This window comes from Lipomyces oligophaga, assembly GCF_038497815.1.
Source record: "Lipomyces oligophaga strain CBS 7107 unplaced genomic scaffold V1516scaffold_2, whole genome shotgun sequence".
NCBI lineage: Eukaryota > Fungi > Ascomycota > Lipomycetes > Lipomycetales > Lipomycetaceae > Lipomyces > [Lipomyces] oligophaga.
The window spans coordinates 850,824-867,320 of record NW_027117786.1 but is presented as its reverse complement, the minus strand read 5'-3'; the positions used below and the strand labels follow the sequence as shown (position 1 = coordinate 867,320).

Below are 16,497 nucleotides of genomic sequence, written 5' to 3'. Positions count from 1 at the left end.
GCAGACGTGCCGATTGTTGAATAAGGACCAGTAATAGTTTTGCTGATTCAATCGAGCAGATTGGATATGATTGCAGAGAATTTACTGGAATTCGTGGCCCGACACTGTTATCGGATTGACAGAGAAGTCGCCTTGACGAAATAATACTCCACTATTAAAATTGGGAATTGAGTTGATAGAATGGCTCAGCATCCACCGGCTCCAACTAGACGTTTGTCGACGAACGAGCGCGAGACTATAGACCGCACAGTGGAACCGCTTCCGCCGGCTCTTGAGCTCGATGAACACAATTACTTTGACAACAATGACCCACCAGACTATCTGGAGAGTATGATGAGCGACGTGAATGACTTCATTGAGAAACATCCACAGGATCGAATTGTTCTTGTTACGGTGAGCCTACGATTAGTTCATGGAGAAGCAGAGTGTTCTAACTGATCATCTCAGTCAGGAGGAACTACGGTGCCATTGGAAAACCAGACCGTTCGATTCATCGACAACTTCTCGGCAGGAACTCGAGGTGCGACTTCTGCAGAATATTTCCTTGAGCTTGGATATGCAGTGATATTTCTGCATCGCCAGTTCAGTTTACTGCCGTACTCCCGACATTATTCACACTCCACGCATTGTTTTCTGGACTTCATGGAAGAAAAGGACGGCAAAGTAGTGGGTAAATAACCAGTCTCAAAGTGAAAGTCATAATATTTTGTCTAATTTGTTCTAGTTGGATCCAAATACCAATCTGAAATGCTTTCCGTTCTGCGAAAATACAAGGACGCCAAAGAAGCCGGTCTCCTACTTCTATTACCTTTCACAACCATTAATCAATATCTGCATACTTTGAGGTCTCTCAGTCTGGCTCTTCAGCCAGTAGGTCCACGAGCCTTATTTTATCTTGCCGCGGCTGTATCGGACTTCTTCATTCCCCCTAGTCGGATTCCAGAGCACAAGATCCAGTCCATGGCGGGTGGAAAAAAACTCATCATGGATCTGGATCCGGTTCCTAAATTCCTAAACCGACTAGTTGACAAGTGGGCTCCCTCCGCCATGATCATTTCGTTTAAACTCGAAACTGATCGGTCCATCTTAATATTTAAAGCTCGACAGGCTTTAGATCGATACTCACATCAGCTTGTTATTGGAAACTTACTCCAGACTAGGAAGCAAGAAGTCGTTTTTGTGTTGCCCAACCAGGCTGAAAATTGGATAAAACTTAACGATCAGCAAACGATCGATGACATTGAAATTGAGAGTATTTTCATTCCACAGATCGTCAATCTTCACTCAGAGTGGATAGATAACTCGGCTAGTACATGAATAGCACATGAAGGTATTCAGAACTAAATTAGGATCATATTACAATAGAAAAATTATATTATTACGCCTATTAATGCTTTCACCAGAACGCCAAAAAACATAATTCAATTCCCCGCCTCAACCGTATCTCATACAGGTGCTGCAACCGTATCAATGATGTCGTCTAAAACCAAATCTGGAGTCCAATAACTTAGAAATTTCTCCACAGCGTCCAATTGACTACCGTAGGCGACGCTCCGCTCGTCTTCTGGTAATGGAATCGCAATCCTATGCGTAAACGTCTTACGTGTCGCGATCGAAACAATTGAGGGTGTTGCATATGTAATCCCATGTAAGGGACATAGACATCGCACTAGCAACTCGAAATCCTTGATCGCTCTTGCTGGAATTCCACCTCTTATGGCTCTATGCATGCGCAGAAAAACTAATATATCCCGCATATAACGATTGATATCTGCATTGATTTTGACCTTGTTGGATAACACCATCAGCGCGTCTATATCTTCGCTCGAAAATAGAACTTCAAGCGTAGCTGCAGGAAGCCTTACTGGTGGCTGCCATCGACCAAATTCTGCATTCTTCATGTTTGCGTTTGACGCATTGTAATTATGGCTAATGAAAAAATGGTCCACCTAAAATGTTTTAGCAACAATTCAAGTCTAATATTAGGAAACCAAACGCACTAAATAAGGAAATAAATGTCGCTGTAACGAGTCTTTCGAAATTAGTGGAATGACTAAAAACTGTGGAGGAGGAATAAATATTCCTTTCGAAAATACTAGTTTTTTGGTTCGTAAAATCTGCATCAGTATTAATTTTGAAGCCGAAAAAAAAATATGAAATTAGGACATACTTCCAATAACTGAGCCTGTACGTAATTACTGGACTCACTCAAATCACGGATAACCACTAAATTCGGCAAGCGTCTCGAACCGCTGTTGCTATCACGAGGAACAATTTTTGGCTCATTAAATAGGGATTTTGGAAATCCATTCCACGACAATGATGGCTGAAACTGTCAATTCTGTGTATTAAAAACATGTAGAATACAAGTACCTCCAGGTCAGCGGAAGACGCAGGCAATGGCGAAAACGCGCCATGAGTAAACTCCACAGGTAGCAGTATTTCATCTGAAAACTGTTCTGTGGTCATAGTGTGCGAACAAACAACTGTTCTAGTAGAAAACCCAAATATGTTTGAACCAATCTTTTATCTCACTTAGCAATGATTACCTCAACTCTGGATCAGCTTACCAGCGAAATCATCTGCTCCACAAAATCCAAATACACGTCCCGCTCGACAGTCACTATCCCATGTCGCCTGCTCAACAAACAGGTAAGCATTTCAATGAAAAGGTCCGCATCAAAATTGAACGCAGATTGCCTCTTCAGGCGGTCTATTCGAGAAACAAGATCCATTTCGCTGTATTCATCACCCAATATCTGGTCTGTAATTTAAAGAACAATTTTGTAAACTTCAAGATGATTCGGTTCAGGCGACCATTCTGCTCTCCAAACGATTATAAATTCGGCCTCAACACCTTCACAATAACGAGTCTACCTACAATAACACTAATAGGCTAAAACAAGCTTGACAAGACCGACTAAAGCTAAGTGCAAGTAGCAGCAGCATGGAGACGGACAGACAGCTATCCGGAACTCCAATTACCCGGATCCAGATCAGTGGAGCCCGACCCTATTTTTTGTGCTATGATGCACCAGAGTTCGTGGGATCGTCGTCATCGTGAGATCCATAAATACTGATGATAGCCAGTTTCGTATATTAAAATTCATCATATAGGTTGAAATCATTAGTGGTTGGGATTGAGTTGACTTTATTTCGTGTTGTTTTAGTGATTTATTTCTCGCCCCTCTGAAGATGCCAAGTGAGTGTGCACTATGTTACCCCAGTCCTTTTCTTCTTCTCAGCTGGATCATAGCTGAGATAGTGGCAATTGAGGGTGACGATCAAAAGCTAATTTATTTTTATAGCTGTTTTTGATAGTTATATCACTGAACGGAAGTTCCTAGGTGAATTGCCCTTGTCTGCACTGAAAGGCTCGACTATCGGAATCGACGTAGAGCACTTCTACAAGCAGCTTATGACTACGGCCAAAATCAAGGAGCCTCTGCCGAATGCATTAGGGGGCGTTCAATTCTCGCTGAAATCAATGATCATTTCTTGTATAGATACGTTGCGTGAAGCCGAAATCACTCCCATTTTCATTTTTAATGGTGTTTCTCTTCCCTCAGAGGAAAAACCGTTCTCCAAGCCTGATGCTAGCAATCAGATGCGTCTGCGCGCTTGGGAGGCATATGACGGCGCTCATGGCGACGAGGCCGTCAATATATTCAATGAAATCGGTAGGATTTCTGATTCTAGCCTTGTTAAATAGCTATATTGACTTTGATAGGCGCTGTTCCTTTCGACAGTTTATCGCGTTACTTGTCCTCAATTTTGAAGTCTCAGGAAGTGGATTGCATGGTTGCTCCCTATTATGCATTTGCGCAGGTATGTGTTGTATTACAACCTTGAACTCAAATTCGAAATCTAATCAAGCTCGATAGCTTGTATACCTTCAGAAACATGAGAAAAAGTACATTGACGCAATCTACGGGTCAAGTGAGGTTCTATTGTATGATATTGATCGTGTGATTACGACAATCGACTTCTCACGAGGTGGGATTTTTTCTTTCGTCGACAAGAGGTCTGTCATGGCGGATATGGGAAATTTAGGGTTTGATCAGTTTTTTGATTTGGGAATTCTTTGTGGGCTACCGTTTGCGCCTGCATTTCCCATCTTCGATCTTCAGAGCATCAATAGCTTGAATCGTGTCCGAACACTTAAGGATTTGATTCGTTCATACGGTTCTGGGTATGCGGTTGTGATGGCATATGTCGAGAACCCGCTAGTCAGAGATATGAAATATCCAGATATTTATAGAAGGGCTTGGGCGGCTGTGAAATACCATCCTATTGCTACGTCTACTGGCCGAGTTGAGCTGATGACGATGGCCAACGTACCGAATGATGTCCATGATTTCATTGGCCAAAGACTCCCTGATGAGGTTTTTTTCTATTTGATGAGGGGCTTAGTTGGGCCAGATATACTAAATGCACTTACTTCTGGTGAATTCATTGAGAAAGTCCCATTGGATGGTGGGGAAACAAAGGAATACCGAAAGTTTTTATCTGATTTGGAAGATATGCGTTCACAGTCATTGAATCTCTTGACTCAGCCTTTGAGCAGATTTTATCAAGCAAAGCCAGTGGTATGTGGTTTTCACTTGGTCGGACTTGTGGATTTAAGACTTACTGTATCTAGGAAGCAGTTTACTGGTTTGAGCCTAATCAAAAGCATTCTATAACCCATCGGCTTACACCTACAATTTATCAGCAAGTGAGTGACTGGAATGTTTTGGAATCTTCAATTCGGTCGCGAATGAAAAGTTTGCAATTTAATAAGACCGATTTACAATTTGCATTTTTGTCGCTGGATGAAGAAAAGTTTGCCGCCTCAACAGTGACGCCAAAGCGAGTACATGAGCCTATTACTGAGCGCAAAATGGCCGATGTGAGTGGACTAAACGAGCCCTTAGGTTTTGAGACATGACTAATGGCCATACAGTTACTGCAGACGGATACTGAAGTTATTGCCAACACTTTTTGGCGATTTTTGCAAGTGCGCTCATTTGTTACAGGCAACCATCAACTTTCACCATGGGGACGGGCTGTCGTAACTGCATTTAAAGCATCTAGATTAGAAGACGATTTTGCAGAACCATTATTAACTGCAGTGGAGCTAATACGATTTAATGTTCTAAATGGAAAGCCGCTTTCAACACCATATACTGGCCGTCCAGTTCGAGGGAAAGAAGAAGAAAAAATGTATGCAATGTTGATCTCACAAGTTGCGTCTCTCGTACCTATCAACCACAAGCCTATCGGTTTTTCAGGTCCACTCAATCGTACTTTACTGGCGTTCAACTCGTTTGGAGCTAAATACATTAAAGAGGCCCGCTCTATGATTGAAGTTGTTCTATTGTCTTTGCTTGCTAATGGCGATGCGAACAGACTTGGATCGATTCACTGGCAAAAGCTGGAAAATAGTCTCCCATTTTCACATAGTAACAGTAGTGCCCTAGGAATTGCAATGGAGACCTATTTTGCTAATTTGCTGGAAAAGTCTGATCCTACAGATGGTCCAGAAAGGACAGAGCTGAAAAAATCGATCAAAAACTATTTGATTCATACGATTGATGCCGAAGCTGACATTGAACGCGGATTTAGATTCTGGGATGTTGTTGTTGAGGCAGTTAAGAGTGCTGCTAAAGATGGTCTCATTGCAGAAGAAGACGCTAAGACATTTACCAATGCAGATTCTTGGGTTCAAGAGCGCAGATAATAAAATATTCGCAGAGGTTACTCTGGTGGTCGAAATTCAACTCCACAAAAAAATGATAGCATCTCTACTGCAAGACCGATAAGGACCCCAGATTGAGGATCGCAGTATCAATAAACCCAATCTTGTTTGCGAATACGACTGCTCTGTGTACGATTAGCAACTGCTACGCTGACTAATAAAAGTATCTATTTGTAGTATGAACGTCTACCTGTCGGGAGGGCCTTGACCTTTAACCCCCTTTCACTGTTCTCGGTGATTCTTGGAGATGCTATCAACACACACGTCGGCAATGCCGGGCCGGTAAACTCTAATACGGAAATGCTATTTTGGATAAAGTTGATCCGTCGGAAGTTGCGAGGACCAAGGTGAAGCAGCACCTAGAACAGGTTCTGAGGGTTGTTTTGTCCCCGCGATAAGTTTGGGAAGCGCCAAATATCAGGGTCGAATCGGCCGAGCCCTGGGTCTTCTTCCTATCCATTGTTAGCGGCTCTTCCTCCACACAGGCGGCGGAGTAAAGATTAGATGAGGATTATCATGTCATTATCGAGGAGCCTTCGGGATTTATTTAGCGCGTCTGGTTTCTGAAAGGTGCAAATTCTGGTTTTCTCTCTATTGTTGTTACTTGAGTATTTTCGGATCTGTTCGTATTAGCTGCTATTGTGTACAGATCAAATTAGTATCAGCTTGTTGACCTGCGTTAGCAGAATTGGTTTCTGCGAGAGGTTTATTGAAGTTTGTTCTTCTGTGATTGAGAACGTGGAACACAAAGCGCTGAGAAAGATTCGTTTTATCACCTGATTAATTGTCATTTGAGATATTAGACATCTCGAGAAACATATTCCATATAGAATAGTCTGTTCAACAGTCAACTGTATCTTGAGCAAAAACATTCCGAATCTACACCATGGACGTGATCGCCGCAACAGTTGAGGATGAGGCGGCCATGTACCTTTCTGAGGACGACCAGATAGCCATCGCAGAGCCATTTCACCAAAGGTAGGTGAAGTCTAGTTTGATAAGGCTTTATTGATATGCCTTGCCATAATTTAATGGATTTTAATCTAACCGAATTTATTTGGGAACCAGACCTCGAAGTGATATCGACTCGGTTGTTAAGAAAAACGGGGGTACTACTGTAGTTGTTCAACCATACACTGATGACCCAAATGGCCCACAGGTACCGTTAATACAAGAGGAGCGGTTAATTTTACAAGTTAATCCAAAGATTTTTAAACTTTTGGTTCCGTTCATGTTGTTTGCAATCGCTTTTGGCGGAAGTATCGCTCCTAAAATCAATGTCGCGTTGACTCTTATCTGTCGTGAACATTTCGTTAACGAAGGTGACCCTCTGGAAGCTAATCATCAGAGCTTTTTTGCTCTTGAAGAACATGAGGACATTGATCCGCGATGTCAAATTCCAATTATCCATCAACGAACTTCATCTCTCACACTATGGGTATCGATTATTACGGGCCTCATTGGTGCCATTACTACAACCATTTTAGGCAAGGCATCTGATAGAGTTGGACGCAGACCTATCTTGTTAATTGCTACCCTTGGACCTCTAGTGAGTCTTTTGTGGTTTTAATACGTTCATAAAAAACTGAGTTAACGTCATTACGAATAGCTTTCGGATATCACAATTTTGACAGCTGGGAAATCTTCTTATCTTAAGTCATACAACTTTTTATATCTTGCATCTGTATTCGACGGCTTGTCTGGCTCATTTATCGGTGTTGTTGCTATGTGCCACTCCTATGCTACAGATATCACTAAGCCGGGAACCGAGCGAGCAGCCGCGTTTAGCCTGTTTCATGGAACGCTCTTTGTTGGTGTTGCAGTGGGGCCAATGATTTCCTCCTATTTGGTCAGCATGACAGGTTCAGTGGTGCAATTTTTTTATGTAGGAATAACATTGCAAATTATTTTCATATTACTCGCAGCATTTTTCGTCCCCGAGTCGAGACGACCAGTAACGCAGTCAGCGGTTCGAACCGAGGAGCAGACTGGGACAGAGACAGAGTCCCAGTTGGCTGTCAAACCTGAAAGAACATCTATTCTTGCGCATTTTAATATTTTCAAAAGTCTGGCGGCTTTCAACCCTAAAGATGGAACCAAGCGAGTAATCAGACATAACCTGATTAGACTGGCCATTATGGACTCGTTGGTTGTTGGCAATGCGTTGGCAGAAACAAACGTGATGATCCTATATTCAGAATATACGTTCAAATGGAGTTCGATCGAATCCGGGTATTATCTGTCAGTGATCGGAATCACACGAATGATTATTTTGTTTGTCATAGCGCCCGCATTAATGGCGAGAGTCAAGGAGTACGTAAATGCCAAAAAGAAGCTGCAAGGAACATATATTCCTGACAGCAAACTATATGGTGCCTCACGGCCGGATATGCTCGTTCTGGCCGGCAGTGCTCTGATTGGCATGATTGCCCAGTTGTTTTACTTCGCGACCAATAGCCCGGGGTTTTTCTACGTCTGCGCTTCACTTAACAATCTGTCGGGCGCATGTGCAGCGGTCACGGAGGCTACAATCTCAAAACATGTACCACGCAGAAACACAGGAAAAATTCTAGGTGCGGTAGGGATGACGCATTCGATAGCACGTATAGTTGTTCCCTCAGTATATCTGAAGATCTATTCCTGGACGATTGACTTTTTTCCCAAGGCAATTTTTCTAATTTATTTTGGCGCGTTTATGAGCGCGTTTTTCATGGCTTTGGGTTTGCAGGTGGATGTGGAAGGTGGACTAATGGAGGACGGCTCAGACGTCGTCGAGGACGGTGACGGAAATCACCTTCCTGGCCACGAGGAGGTGTCGACGGAGACCACTGGGCACACGAGTACCATGGAGGAGCAGGAGCCGCTGTTGTCTCCAACAGCTCCAGGAAGCAGAGTTAGCACGGAGCAGTAGAATTGTATTAATTGGCGATCATTAATGTTTAGTAACACAATCTAATATGAAATTGTGCTGATGTTTGCTGTCTACCTTAATTCTCGTTGTCTTCACCTTGTCTCTAATAAGAGTGTTGTCTTTCCTAATATGGCCAGTACGTCAGCTGACCGATCCACTTCAGTTGTCATCGTGATCGGTAAGCATCTTGTTCCTGAACGCGAGACTCCCGCCACTGAAGTGGGCTAGGGTATCTTATCTGCGCTCGTGTGTCACCTTTTTTCGCATTTGTCGCCCTTTTTCCTTCTTTTCGTTACCAAATTCTATCTCACACTTAGGAAGAGCTTCCCACGATCGCACTTCTTCAAGTTTTGTTTCTTTTCTCAGTGCATCCATCAGCTCTGATATCTGCTCGATTCCAATACGCGCTTTTTTTTTACTACGTCGACCCTTTGAAGCCGTAATAAAACAACTTCCCCCTTTCTCCGATTCTTCGCAGCAGCCGCTCTTAGTATGTGCTTCTTCTCCTTCATGGCCTGTCTGTCAAGAGGACAATCCGTCTCTCTGTATCCAAAGCTGACTGATTCTAGCATAATATGCGCGATGTCAACTTCTTTTCCGTCCTCAACAACAAGGCTGCGGCCACCATGACTCCGACAATGTACGACCGTCGTGCGCTGGATTGTCCTCTTGATCGCCCGCTCATAAACTCACTGAGCTCTCTCTGCATGCTTGTCTCGTCATCGCAGGTTATCCGCGAGTCTCTTGCTACCGATGGCGGCATCGACCGTCTTGTAGCCATCCTCCGTTCGTGCAAAGGTATGCATGCCATTGATCAGCTCGTCTCCTGGAAATGGTCGTTGTCTCTGCAGTGCCTATCTGCTGTCTCGGTGCGCGGCTCTGAAACCGTTCGGCGCAGAGTCGTCGAGGCCGAGATCGTCCCGGTCCTTGCTACTGTTCTAGACAATTTTTTGGAAGCTATTGAAAAGCTACGACTTTACCGCGACTTTTTCGTTCGTCAATCCGCTCACAACCACACTTCCTCGGCGAGTTCCTCTATCTCCCATATTCCTGCTACCGCTACCACTACAGCTACGCCCGCCACCGCCGCTTTCGGAACCGCCGCACCTGTCCAAGCCCTGGCCACATCTCCAGCACCAGTTCAGCAACTGATCGTGGATGAAATCAACAATAACAATGACAATAGCAATGATGGCAGAAATTACAATATTAGCGAAAATAATCAGCGTCATCTTCAGATTAACGGCGAATCAGGTGCAGTTTCGGATTTCAGCCTAGACTCTGCTGCAAACCGCACTAGAAGAGGATCTCGAGATGTTGCTGACAGCTCTCTCTTTGATTCTGCCTCGGACACTAATGCTGCAAGCATTTTCGTGTCCCTAGTTGGCAATGCTTCTGCTAATGTTGCTGCCACCAATGCGACGGCTATTTCATCGGGAGTAGAAGAGGCATCTCTTGGTGGTACTGAGACTGCTGGTGAAACTGATGTCGAGACTGTGGCTGATACTGCAGATACCCCCGCATCTTCCATATCTACTGCATCTACATCTACGTCCACAAATTATCTCGATCGCCATTATTCTTTATTCCAGTCTCATCGCCATCATCATCATCATCATCATCGTCATCATCATTCGCATTCGCACGTAAATCATTCCACTAGTCCTCCTAATGATACTTCAACAGCACCGGCACAAGTTTCATCTGCCACTTCTTCTATAAATGTTTCTGTTCCTAATAACGAAACAATTCCGCTCTTGTCAGATTTAGATTCCGTTCAAACCTCCTTTGTTGATCCGAACGCAATGGATGTTGACGATCCGCAGTCTGTTACTGGAGATTCAGTTGACGCTGAAAGTGTTGTCCAGATCGATTCAGATGAGCAGGCGTCTTCGATAGATGTCGTATTTGCGGAGTCGGCCTCCTACACGTCTAATGATAATTCTGCTCCTTCTCTATCAGATTCTCAAATGATAGATATTGAGTATGCATCTGATGCAAATCAAGACTCTCACAGAGGGAATGAAGATTCGACGGAATCACTGTTCAACTCAGCACATGCAACGGATTTGGATATTTCTGTCGAAAATGACGGCTCGTCGAATGGAATCAATAGTAGTTCTAACAGGAGTCCGTTTTTTGGCCAGTCCTCGCCTGCTCAAGCTGGTGTTCTACCTGCTTCACCTACTAATATTGGCTCTCCAAATGTAGTTGTTCATGCGTCAGAAACTTTACAGCGTTCTCCTGTGGGGCCTGGTGCTGTAGCTGGTGCTAATGCTGCTGTGGTTACCGGACATACTGCCGATTTAGTTGCGGGAGCTTCGCCTTCTTCATCTGTGTTCAATGCTTTTCCTAGCCAGGAGAATTTACCTCGTGAAGAAGATGTTTTGATGTGTCTCCAACTGTTAGCATATGTGTCAAAATACGTATACTTGCGTCCGTATTTTCAAAAGACACATCTAGTTCCTGAACTTTCAATTCGACCTGAGTTACATTCTGATCGGACTGAAGATGGGGTTAAATCCGAGACAGGTTCAGTTGACTGTGACGTCGAGTTGAAACCAACAGATTCGTCAGTTTTAGCAGATGAGTATAAAATGCCTACCCTCAATTTATTTCAACTTGTCGAGCGGTTCACTACGAGAACATATATAGGAGATCTCCACTATTGGGCATCAGTCATTATGCGGAATTCGTGTCGGAAAGATGAGTCGCGAGGAGGTGTGCGGCAGTGTGGGTATTTTGAGTGCGGAAAGTGGGAAGAATTTCCAAAACAATTTGCGAAGTGTCGGCGATGTCGGCGTACCAAGTATTGTAGCAAAGCATGTCAGTCGAAAGCATGGTCGTTCCATCGGCATTGGTGTGTACCACCAGACCAATAATGGACGAATTAATAATTCAAAAAAGGCGAAATTAACAGGCAAAAGTCAGAGAGAATTAGCATTTATTTACTCCCTACATATAGGTGCATTCGGGTATGTAACGCTCAGTATGTTTGTGAGTTTGGGTTCAGGAGTTATTTTTTTTATAATTATTCATTTTAGTTTTGTTTGAGCCTATATTTCTGTATGAAGGCGCGAATAGCCATTGATTTAGATTCTAGTTTTTACGTTTTGTATTTAAATTGCAGATTGGCGCAAGCGATTATTTACCAGCTGAATTGTGTTTTATGCGAGTGACTGTGACGTTGGTAAGGACGGCCAGAGTGTTGTGTCTTTGTTATGGAGTTTTAGTGCGTTCATAATTTTGCTTCATGTTTAATTCAGGACCACGATTGTTCATTATTAATAACTATAGTAATTAGCAGGATTTATTTCCATTTTTGTTTTAATTAGAACTGGTACTTTGCATATATCAGATGATTGTGTAGAGAGATACTGAGCTGTAGTTGGGAGAATAGGTATATTTCAATAAAACCAGAACTTGTTTTTCTTTTATATTAGTAAGATTTACAGTAGAAATAAGTGACAGTGAAATGAACAGGACCACATTTAGATTGCTTATACGGATACAGCGTCCACGAGTCGTGAAGTTCGAGATTAATGCAAAGGTAGGTGTGCGAGGACTGGTTGACCGAGCGCAGCTCCAGCGGTCCCTGCCGTCAAGCGAATACGTCGATCGGCTTGGAGGCCGAATGAATCCACGAGTTACAGCTGGGGAAATGATGCGGGATGTGACCAAGTTACTTGCATTATCATCAGAGGCACTGAAGAGCCAGAGTCCTCTGAACCACGAGAAACTGAAAAGTGCGTTTCCCAAGGACGCTGAAGGTCGCCGACTGGCGTCGTATATGCGAATTTTGGAACGCGCACAGGTAGAGGACAAACCACCAATACCGAGGAGATTTGCTCGATTTCTGGCACCAAGAGGTGGGTTGCCAGTGACCGACGAGGCGAGGAAAACAAGAATGCTTGTGAGCTCGATTCTGCGGAAAGCGGCAACGTTACTTGGAAATAATTATGCAATGGCAGTGCATTGCGGTAGTTTGCTCAAGCGGCAAGCACAAGAAAAGTCAGGGCTCAAGGCGGTTGCAAAGGCAAGGGCGTTGATTGGAAAGCTACGCGATACAAATCTACCCGCTGCGTTTTATATATGTGGAGTCATGTATCAGTCGTCAGGGAACTACGACTTGGCCAAGTCGGAGTTTCAGAAGTGTATTGCATCAGCACAAGCGCACGTCGATACAGACCCGAAAACTGAAAAAAAAGACTACGACTACGACCGCGACATAGACTTTGGATTTCTCTTTCGTGCTCATTTCCATCTGGGTCAGATCGCCGAGCTTCAGAACGATCTTGCTACAGCCCGGTCATACTATATTCAAGTTCTACAGATGCGTAGGGTCTCTGAGGAATTCGTCCTCTACATCGATCGGAATATCAGTGAATTCTTTCAAGCGGAAGCTGATATTGAGCAAGATTTCGACTCCTTAGAATATTATACGCGGAGATTGGGCAGATATGCTTCCGATTCGCGCGTCTACAAATTGGCTACTGCCTACCGCCAAATTGAAGATGAATCTGTTTTTGCCCATAAAACTGAATTCATAGAAGATATTCTTGACCCCCACAGCACGCTACTCTCCATGGACCTTGCCTCAGAATAAATTTATTGTCATAGTTAATTTCTCTACACCCCATTAATTGTTCTCCACTTCTTTCTCCGCTCTACATGTCGGACATCCTAATCGATCCATCTTCTCCTTTATAAACGCCAAATGTGTAACCTTCTGTGCAACACTTCGCGCAACAGAAATCCCACCAGGCCAAATATCTCCATCTTGATCAGTTCCTAAGCTCGGCTGCCCTTCCGCTCGTGCTTTATTCAATAAATCCCGCTCCGAAAAAATGTGTCCGCAAGGAAACTTCACCAAAGTGTCAGCAGCCCTATACTGTTCGACAGACTCAACTTCGAATTTAAGCGCATGCGCACGTCCGTCTCGTAACTCGTTGAAATACCCAATAACTTCACTATTCATCACTGACATTGCACCTTGGGCAATTGACATCGTCAGCTCGTATTCCCGTAAAATGCGCTGTAAAGCTGGCTTCAGCCCATCGATCTCCATTCCTTCCGGGATCCGACGAACTAACACAATTGGATCGATTGCTGTTCCTGCTTGCTCTAAAAGTGCCCGGATAAATTTCGGCTTATCCATACTGTAGTCAAGCAAATCGTTCCATAGCTCCTTGTCATCCTGCACTTTAGCAAACGAAATTGCTTGCTCCACGTCCTGCAACCGGTTGATGATCAACATTAACGCTCGCTTATTCTCTCCAGTTTTGCCTAGAATGTACACTAACTCAGGGATGTATTCTCGTTTCTCCGTGATTTCCGCGGCCTATCTCGCTTAATATCGGGCTCATCACCAGAAATTTGGTCAGACATACCTTTTCATAGCTATAGCTATTGCTCTTCCTTAAGAAATCAAGCAACTTTGGCCGATCATAATCTGCGTACAGATTGACCAACAAATCCGCGAATTTTTGAGCAACAAATGCATCACTCTTTTGAAGTTTCTCCAAGTACAAAAACGCAATTACGTCTAAATGTGATTGTACTAATTTGTCTACCACTCGCTCTGGAACAAGCTCCATTCGCCCTTCAACGACCAGATCGACAGATTCGCTCGTTTTTTCTCGAAGAGTGTCCACAGACGCAGACTCGAGTTCGTCACTCGTTAGATTTATCGTCATGATTTCTGGAATATGTGGAGACATAAGCATCAGTAAATGCTGATCTCGAATAAGTTCGATGGCTGACGGCTCTTTGATCGCCAATAAATGACCAATCGCAGAATTATAACTTCCTGTAGCAACGTAAAGTTTTGCTATGTTTTGTCGTAGTTCCCGCTCCTCTTCTTTGCCAAGTTTACTCTCTTTTAAACATGTTTCCATAAGGCCAATTATACTCTTCACATCATACAATTCGATAGACCATTTCTTAAGGAATTCGTACATTTTAGTTCGATCACTCTTCAAATAATGAGAGAGTACAAGCTCATAAATCGCACTTGATAGTTCTGGGGTAGATGTTGGTAAATAGGGGACGATATCATCAATGTGTCCATTCGGAACAAAATTCCATGTCCAAGTTTCCCATTGATCTCGAACGCTCTTAACTAACGGCGATTCTTCTTCTTCATCAGCCAGTGAAGGTGGAATTGGGGTGGCCGTAAGAACTTTATTCAAAGTTGCACCTGCTTCGGCCCAGTTTCCTTCATCAACTAAATCTTCCACCCATTTAATCCCAATATCTCTCCGTCGAGCCTCGTCAATTAGAAATTCACTCATCTGCCAGGCTTCCTGATACTTTCTGCGCTCAATCAGCCATTCTAAACGATCATTCTCATCACGATCCTCGGCTAGAACACCGTCTCGAGCCGACAAAACATAAAAGAATCTAGCAGCAGATTTTGGATTACTCCATACGCCAATATGATAATCGTTCGCGCCTAGACGCTCATATCCTCGAAGTGACAGCTGGTCGGCGGATAATTCTTCGCCACTAGTAGGAGAAACTAATCGTAATTCAGGAACTTGAGCGAGAAGACGAGGCTTTCCCTCGGAGGCTGCAGGAGGTGGATTGTACGTTAAAATTAAGAGTGATTCCTCATCATATTTAAGTATTCCAGATACAAGTCCGTCGATGCTCAAACTAGACTGTGGTTAGCACAACAGTATTAACGAGTAGAGTATACATAGGATACTTACATAGTCTCAACTTCTGATTTCCGCTCACTCACTAGCGGAGTTGCATTTGTTCCGCCCGCAATCGATCTGGAGTCGCCCGTCCGCAAAACATGCACAATCCAAATAGTATAAGCCCAACCGACAATGAATTTATTTTGTGAAATCCAGGAAATGCGTGGTCTGTACAGATCTGCGCGGGGGGCATCGCGAGGAAGAGCAATTCGAGAAATTCTTGAACGCGTCGGCGCGTGGTAAATATGAATACCCTGGAAGAGTTAGATCTGAATTATAATCAAAGACGAGATTGACTCACAGCATCATTCATCGCTACGATAATATCTCCTGACCAATCTGTCGCATCGATAGGGCCCTCGCCATGGAACAAAGTCGTATCGGTCTGACGATTAAGCCAGCCCTTTTCAGAGAGAATGAGGCTACATGCCATACCACCGGAGATGAAAGTTCGGGTAGTTGCAAAATTTGGATCTAATGATACCGCATGAACGGGACGCAGGAAATCAGATGCCGCGATGTCTTTTTGGTCCGTGACAGAGGCAATAACGACCCTGCCATCAAGAGAAGCCGATGCAATCATCTGGCCATCCGTAGACAAGGCTAGGATAGAGGCGGAGTGTGCCCGAAAGGTTCGTTGTAGGTTCATCTGCGGGTCTGTGATATAGAGCGTGCCGCCATGGGTCGCAAAGACCAGGAAATCATTATGAACAAGGAAAGCAGAAAGAGGATCGGAAGAGAACAAAGTTGGAGGAAGTTGAGTGATACGAGTATATTTAAGTTTTGGTTCTTCGTCATCTTCATCGTCTTCGTCGTCCTCATCATCGTCGTCCTCATTCGCATCATCATTTTCCTCGTCAGATTCCTCGTCCTGGCCGTCATCCTCTCCTGCGCTGTCGTCATCTCCCTCATCGACATTCTCCTCATCAAGCTCCGCCTCATCATCATCGCTTGAACTTCTACTGGCATCATCGGTGGAGCTTTCGCCAGTGACTTCCGTATATCTCGCGTTCTTCAAATTCGCATTGCGCTCCTCGTCTTCGTCCGACGAGGAGCCGTAAGATTCTTCTCTAGCCACAAGAGCGTTTCCGCTGGCCATTTAAATCTGATTTAGTGAGAATAATCTTTGAAAACGAAAATCG

At 43.9% G+C, this 16,497-nt stretch overlaps 7 protein-coding genes across 7 annotated transcripts; 5 read left to right on the top strand and 2 right to left on the bottom strand.

Moving 5' to 3' along the window:
- The first annotated feature begins 62 nt into the window (after positions 1-62).
- V1516DRAFT_647421 (DNA/pantothenate metabolism flavoprotein) lies at positions 63-1,391 on the top strand. Its single transcript, XM_066920203.1, has 3 exons — positions 63-393; positions 448-670; positions 725-1,391. Exons 1-3 carry the CDS (start codon positions 181-183, stop codon positions 1,315-1,317), a joined length of 1,029 nt encoding a protein of 342 aa, XP_066778920.1. The 5' UTR covers positions 63-180; the 3' UTR covers positions 1,318-1,391.
- On the bottom strand, positions 1,363-2,931 carry V1516DRAFT_670890 (uncharacterized protein). The gene is made up of 5 exons (XM_066921464.1): positions 2,571-2,931; positions 2,374-2,523; positions 2,171-2,326; positions 2,001-2,117; positions 1,363-1,949 (listed from the first exon to the last, which is right to left on the bottom strand). The coding sequence occupies exons 1-5, from the start codon at positions 2,733-2,735 to the stop codon at positions 1,446-1,448; spliced, it is 1,092 nt and encodes a 363-aa protein (XP_066778919.1). The 5' UTR covers positions 2,736-2,931; the 3' UTR covers positions 1,363-1,445.
- A 264-nt stretch (positions 2,932-3,195) lies between these two features.
- Positions 3,196-5,722, top strand: V1516DRAFT_662718 (temperature dependent protein affecting M2 dsRNA replication-domain-containing protein; the record flags this gene model as incomplete). The annotated part of the gene is made up of 6 exons (XM_066920458.1): positions 3,196-3,202; positions 3,309-3,680; positions 3,731-3,828; positions 3,885-4,589; positions 4,643-4,891; positions 4,946-5,722. The coding sequence occupies 6 exons, from the start codon at positions 3,196-3,198 to the stop codon at positions 5,720-5,722; spliced, it is 2,208 nt and encodes a 735-aa protein (XP_066778918.1).
- A 452-nt stretch (positions 5,723-6,174) lies between these two features.
- V1516DRAFT_180711 (major facilitator superfamily domain-containing protein) lies at positions 6,175-8,937 on the top strand. Its single transcript, XM_066918699.1, has 3 exons — positions 6,175-6,718; positions 6,809-7,289; positions 7,350-8,937. The coding sequence occupies exons 1-3, from the start codon at positions 6,627-6,629 to the stop codon at positions 8,649-8,651; spliced, it is 1,875 nt and encodes a 624-aa protein (XP_066778917.1). The 5' UTR covers positions 6,175-6,626; the 3' UTR covers positions 8,652-8,937.
- V1516DRAFT_662716 (uncharacterized protein) lies at positions 8,781-11,533 on the top strand (the record flags this gene model as incomplete). The annotated part of the gene is made up of 2 exons (XM_066920457.1): positions 8,781-8,870; positions 9,221-11,533. 2 exons carry the CDS (start codon positions 8,781-8,783, stop codon positions 11,531-11,533), a joined length of 2,403 nt encoding a protein of 800 aa, XP_066778916.1.
- A 572-nt stretch (positions 11,534-12,105) lies between these two features.
- V1516DRAFT_670881 (uncharacterized protein) lies at positions 12,106-13,362 on the top strand. Its single transcript, XM_066921463.1, has one exon. It carries the CDS (start codon positions 12,127-12,129, stop codon positions 13,255-13,257), a length of 1,131 nt encoding a protein of 376 aa, XP_066778915.1. The 5' UTR covers positions 12,106-12,126; the 3' UTR covers positions 13,258-13,362.
- V1516DRAFT_684078 (uncharacterized protein) lies at positions 13,291-16,454 on the bottom strand (the record flags this gene model as incomplete). Its single annotated transcript, XM_066923543.1, has 4 exons — positions 13,291-13,992; positions 14,042-15,308; positions 15,365-15,609; positions 15,657-16,454. The coding sequence occupies 4 exons, from the start codon at positions 16,452-16,454 to the stop codon at positions 13,291-13,293; spliced, it is 3,012 nt and encodes a 1,003-aa protein (XP_066778914.1).
- Positions 16,455-16,497: the final 43 nt, after the last annotated feature.

Bases quoted from the DNA above. Each gene is read 5' to 3' on its own strand.
- V1516DRAFT_647421 (XM_066920203.1), top strand. From the start codon at position 181: ATGGCTCAGCATCCACCGGCTCCAACTAGACGTTTGTCGACGAACGAG. The intron at 394-447 runs GTGAGCCTACGA...TGATCATCTCAG, and splicing joins ATCGAATTGTTCTTGTTACG to TCAGGAGGAACTACGGTGCC. The intron at 671-724 runs GTAAATAACCAG...AATTTGTTCTAG, and splicing joins AAAGGACGGCAAAGTAGTGG to TTGGATCCAAATACCAATCT.
- V1516DRAFT_670890 (XM_066921464.1), bottom strand. From the start codon at position 2,735: ATGGATCTTGTTTCTCGAATAGACCGCCTGAAGAGGCAATCTGCGTTC. The intron at 2,524-2,570 runs GTAAGCTGATCC...GTGAGATAAAAG, and splicing joins TGGAGCAGATGATTTCGCTG to ATTGGTTCAAACATATTTGG. The intron at 1,950-2,000 runs GTGCGTTTGGTT...AAAACATTTTAG, and splicing joins GACATTTATTTCCTTATTTA to GTGGACCATTTTTTCATTAG.
- V1516DRAFT_180711 (XM_066918699.1), top strand. From the start codon at position 6,627: ATGGACGTGATCGCCGCAACAGTTGAGGATGAGGCGGCCATGTACCTT. The intron at 6,719-6,808 runs GTAGGTGAAGTC...TTTGGGAACCAG, and splicing joins GCAGAGCCATTTCACCAAAG to ACCTCGAAGTGATATCGACT. The intron at 7,290-7,349 runs GTGAGTCTTTTG...CATTACGAATAG, and splicing joins TTGCTACCCTTGGACCTCTA to CTTTCGGATATCACAATTTT.
- V1516DRAFT_670881 (XM_066921463.1), top strand. From the start codon at position 12,127: ATGAACAGGACCACATTTAGATTGCTTATACGGATACAGCGTCCACGA.